General features: G+C 43.2%; 1 protein-coding gene across 1 annotated transcript; it reads right to left on the reverse strand.

Moving 5' to 3' along the window:
* Window positions 1-889: 889 nt before the first annotated feature.
* LOC102484230 (olfactory receptor 51G2) lies at window positions 890-1,843 on the reverse strand. Its single transcript, XM_006140908.1, has one exon. The coding sequence runs from the start codon at window positions 1,841-1,843 to the stop codon at window positions 890-892; it is 954 nt and encodes a 317-aa protein (XP_006140970.1).
* Between the last annotated feature and the right edge of the window lie 3,653 nt (window positions 1,844-5,496).

A 5,496-nucleotide genomic window follows, 5' to 3' on the forward strand; every position in this document is an offset into this window, starting at 1 on the left:
ACGACCCAGTGAGAAAAAGAGAGCTGTACCTGTGCAGGTAGATACACACACACACACACATCCTCTCAGTGTGGCTAAGTACCCTAGGAAAGGAGATATCAGTGTATATGAATCTAAAACAGTTTAGCTCTGATGAGGGAGAAATGAGAAGATTATCATGATGATACTTTGGTAGGTTTTCCAATGGTCTCAGTCTCCAAAAACTATAATTATAGAGGCTGATAGGTCCTATAGCAAAATCCTCTCAAAAAAAAAAAAAAGAAAAGAAAAGAAAAGGAAAGGAAAGGAAAGGAAAGGAAAGGAAAGGAAAAAGAAAAAAAAAGAAAAGATAAAAACATCACTCTCTAAGCTGAAAATAAGAGATAATTAATTTCAATTGTACATGGTGTGTGTTTCCCCAAAACCTAGCTTTTTTCTATATCTTGGAGAGTGAGCTGGTTAATATTATATTGTGAGAAACGGGCCAGTATTAAGGTGTGTATAACTTCCTACAGTTCTTCCTTAGGCTTAAAAACCAAATGGGAAAGAACGACCCAGTGAGAAAAAGAGAGCTGTACCTGTGCAGGTAGATACACACACACACACACATCCTCTCAGTGTGGCTAAGTACCCTAGGAAAGGAGATATCAGTGTATATGAATCTAAAACAGTTTAGCTCTGATGAGGGAGAAATGAGAAGATTATCATGATGATACTTTGGTAGGTTTTCCAATGGTCTCAGTCTCCAAAAACTATAATTATAGAGGCTGATAGGGCCATCCAAAGAACTCAGCACTAAAAGCTGACTCATTCAGAAACCTCAAAAATTAACTCCCCATCATTGCACTTCATCACCTCAAGACCCAGGATGACTCACAGGGCTCATGTGTCTCTGAGTTTTTATGCTATTCTAAGAAATATCAACCTTTTTCTGCTGGAAGCGTTTTAGAAGGCCCTGACGGATCTGCTTAGACTTGATGCAGTACACAATGGGGTTCATGAAGGGTGGGACCAAGAAGTGCAGATTGGCCATGAGCACTGCCAGAGCAGGGTAGCTATGCTTCTCTACTCGGTGCAATACAGACAACCCCAGTTTGGGCAAATAAAAGATGAGAACAATGCAGAGGTGTGAGACACACGTATTGAGTGCCTTGAGCTGTTCCCCCGGTGATGCAATGCCCAGCACAGTTCTTAAGATCAGGGCATATGAGAGCATGATGAGGAAGGAGTCAAGGCACAATGAAAGGAGGATGGAGACCAGACCAACAAAGCTGTTGATCTGGGTGTCTGAGCAGGCCAACCCCACAAGGTCACAGTGCAAGCAATAGCAGTGAGAGAGTACACTGATCTGGGGAAAGAGCAGACGCCGCAGGAGAATGGGTCCTGGAAGGTTGAGCAGGACAGCCCTTACCAAAATGGCAATTCCCACTTTGGCCATGGCTGAGCGGGTAAGGATTGTGGTATAGTGTAGAGGGTCCCGGATGGCAATAAAGCGATCAAAAGCCATCGCCAGCAGTACACCAGATTCCACATAGGTGAAGGCATGAATGAAAAACATCTGTGCTGCACAGAGATCGAAGGGCAGCTCACGAGCACCCAGCCAGAAGAGCCGCACCATGGTGGGGAAGGTGGAGGCACACAGGCCCAGATCAGAGGCCACCAACATGGACAGGAAGATGTACATGGGTTCATGTAAGGCTGGGTCTGTGCGAATCAGGAAGAGGATGATGCTGTTACCGAGGATGGAAACTGCACAAATGAAGTTGATGGGGATGGAAACCCAATGCTGAAAGGCTTCCAGTCCTGGAAAGCCAGTGAGGAGGAAGGTAGAGTGACCAGAAGTGCTGGTGTTGCAGGAGAACATAGTGATTCCAGGAGGCGGCTGTCCACCCTAGGAATAGAAGACGGACAATTATTTGATCACTACTTATAAAATCCCTGCCTAATGTGGGCTAAAAAGGAGGAGCAGCCCCCACAGCCCATTCTTAGGTTATGGCAGAACCCTCATTCCTGTAAGGGGTTCCATCCTCCTACATTTCTAGCCAGTTTGATCTTCTCTTTGAATAAAATGATATTGAATAAATAAATCAAATTGATCTCTGCTCACTGTTTACAACTTAAAAAAAAAAATTCAACAACTACCTTCTTTTCGGCCTAAAACCTGTTTTTGTTTTCACTTAAGTTGTAAACAAAAATCTTGTTCTCTAAGATGCCTTCTCAGGCTAAATACTAAAGAAAGAATACTCTTCTATAGAAATTTGAGATTATAGAAACAAGAAGTTTCTAAGAGATGGGTTTTCTTAGAGATGGGTTTTCCTGTCTGACACATGTGTTAACAAATACACAAGAAAGGACATAATCAAACAAATTATGCATTTCAAAACCTTCCTCTTTTTTTATTTTTTTAAGAGAGATTTTTGCGATAGGATGCACACACTTGCTGGAGAGACAGAATATGAAAAATCACCGCCGGGGGGGATGGCCACATCACAATCTCTTCTTCTTCATTCTCCTCTCAGGATTTTGGGCATGCACACATATGCACCCAGCGTGAGTTTTAAGTGTTGGGGTCCAGGATTTGAACTGAGTCCAGCGATGTAACTATTATACCATCTGATGGTCCCTAAAACCATCCTCTTAAGATGCTCGCAGAATATGAAAAATTACCGCCTGGGGGGATGGCCACATCACAATCTCTTCTTCTTCATTCTCCTCTCAGGATTTTGGGCATGCACACATATGCACCCAGCGTGAGTTTTAAGTGTTGGGGTCCAGGATTTGAACTGAGTCCAGCGATGTAACTATTATACCATCTGATGGTCCCTAAAACCATCCTCTTAAGATGCTCACTGACTGTTTATTCCTTTAGCGCTGATTTGGAACCAATGGTTTCTGCATTTCTGTTCTAGAAAGGCCCTCGGGGCCCAAAATTGGTGCTTTAAATTTACTCAATAGTGGCAAATTTCTCTCCATGAAGATAAGTGGGCTTAAATGAAGTATTCAAGGGTTCTTCAAAGTTAGTAAATTTTGGTAATCTCCATCTTACCCACTGTAGCTTCACCTCATTGACATTTTGGGGAAAGAGCATACGCCACAAGAGAATGGGTTTTGGGAGGCTGAGCAGGACAGCCCTTACCAGAATGGTAATTCCCACTTTGGCCGCGGCTGAGTGGGTAAGAATCGCAACATAGTGCAGAGGGTTCCAGAAGGCAATAAAGTGATAGAAAGCTATCACCAGCAGTACACCAGATTCCACGTAGGTGAAGGGATTTTCTTCTGACCTTACTTTCAAGCAGTCCTATGGCTATGGACCCAAGTAGAAAAAAATCTTTCCTTTTAAATATATCTTTTTCAGCCCTCTTACTATAAAAGCTGTTATCACAGAACCAGGTACTTGGAACTTCTCCCAAGCTGGGAGAAGACTGAAGTTGACAGGTCTTTAAGGGCATCACCTTAAGAGTACAGCAGAGAAGCACAAGCTTCCAGAACCCCAGGGTTATTGATATCATTACCAAGGAGCCCAGAGTGTAGCGCTGGATGCCCATCTACTCTCGTAACCTCACGTAACACTTTCAGCTACACATTTTCCTCACTTCTCTCCTCAAGACAGGGCTGCATCTCCATTAATCTACCTCCTCACTTCTCTCAAGACAGGGCTGCATCTCCATTAATCTACTAAGCATCTCACATTGGTCTGCATTGTAGATTGAATGTCCTGCAGAATCACAAACTGCTAACGCTCTAAATTCTGCTAACTCTCTCCACAAAGCCACCATTGGTTTGTGCCTCTCTTTTTTGTTATCCATAAAACAAACCGCTCCCCACCAAAAAAAAAAAAAAAAAAAAATGCCCACTATCTTTCAACTATTCACTTCCTCTCAGCTCCCTTTGAAACTAATCTAGTTAAATCACTATCATTTCCTTGGACATTATAGCAGCCTGTTACATTTTATTTTTCCTGTATTCTGATTCATCTTCCAAATTTCTATTAGAATTGTTATAAAAATATTTGTAAAATGACAAATTTTCATAAACATCTAAATTAGTACATGTATAGAGCAGGGGGCAGGTGATCAAATTTTGCTTAGGAAGAGATCTTCTATGATACTTTTTTTTTTTTTTTTTTTTTTTTTATCTGTGTGGACAGTCACTCAATAAAGAAGTATTTTAAGAGGTTTTTGCCATGGAGTGCATGCACTCACCAAAGAGATAGAGAGAGACAATGAGAGGGAAAGTGAGAAATCACCCCCCAAGGGGAATGGCCATACCACAATCCCTTCTTCTCCTGGGATTTTAGGCACACGCTCCTGGCAAGAGTTTCCAGCTGCCAAATCCAGGATTCTAGTTACAGTCACTTTGTGGGAGTCCAGTGCCTTAAACACTATGCCACCTGCTAGCCCCTATGATAACATCTTTAATAATCACCAGTGGTTCCCTAATACTCGCAGAATCAGGTCTAAGCAAAATCTTTGTAATGAATCTAGAAGAGGAAAGACTTTGTCCCTACCTCGTCTCTAGGCTTTTTAATCACTTCTCCCCTAAATATTGTGAACTCTACCCTTAAGACATCTTTTCACTCATCAAATTCACCATATTTGATCATTTAAAAAATATTTTGAGGGCCAGTAGATGGCATAGCAGCTATGTTGTTAGACTTGCATATGGCCAACCACAGGGTGATTTCTCACTTTTCCTCTCATTGTCTCAGTCTCTCTCTCTCTCTCTTTCTCTCTCTCTCTCTCTCCAGAGACAGATTTTTATTTTCTATAGAAGATACATAGAAAGGCCTGTATATCTTAAATGTAAAACTTGATGAATTTTCACAAAGCAAAAAACACTCTTGCTATGCACAGATGAAGAAACAGAATATTGGGCCGGGGGCTTGCGCCCCTGTGCAGTCGTGCGCTGGGAACGGCCTGACCCCCCTCTGGGGGCCCCGTGGCCGGGGGCTTGTGCCCCTGCGTAGCCACGTGCTGAACAGCCGGCCCCCCCTCCGGGGGCCCGGTCTCCCTGGCCTCTCCGGCGCTGGATGGCCCAGAGGCCGAAAACAAGGTTGAAGAACTTGCAACTTGAGAAGATGATAGTTACCAGCCCTGCATTACCTCAGGGGAAAACAAGAACTACTCTGCCATTCTTAAGGAAGCCAGATACCCAAGGACAACTCACACTGCAGATCCCCACAACACCATTCCTGGTAACTACAAGATGACTGCTGTGCCGCATCAGCTGATAATCATCCCTGCGTACCAGAACTGCTTTCCTGAAACTGCACTCCCTGGAGACTCACCTACACTTGTGGATCTGCAGGAGACCCTCCCTTAATCCAACCCTGAGTGGAGTTTATGCTCCCTATTGCCAAAAACTTTATGAGCTGATGGTTGGAACTCGTGGCCTCTCTCCCTTTACTTGTATGTATCACTTTTTCAGTAACTCTTCTGGAAGACAACTGTATATAGCAGGGATATTGTAATGGGAGAGTGAGACAGGGCAGAGGGACAAACATAGGAAAAAAAAATT

This window comes from Tupaia chinensis, unplaced genomic scaffold (genome assembly GCF_000334495.1).
Source record: "Tupaia chinensis unplaced genomic scaffold, TupChi_1.0 Scaffold000047_1, whole genome shotgun sequence".
NCBI classification, from domain to species: Eukaryota; Metazoa; Chordata; class Mammalia; order Scandentia; family Tupaiidae; genus Tupaia; species Tupaia belangeri.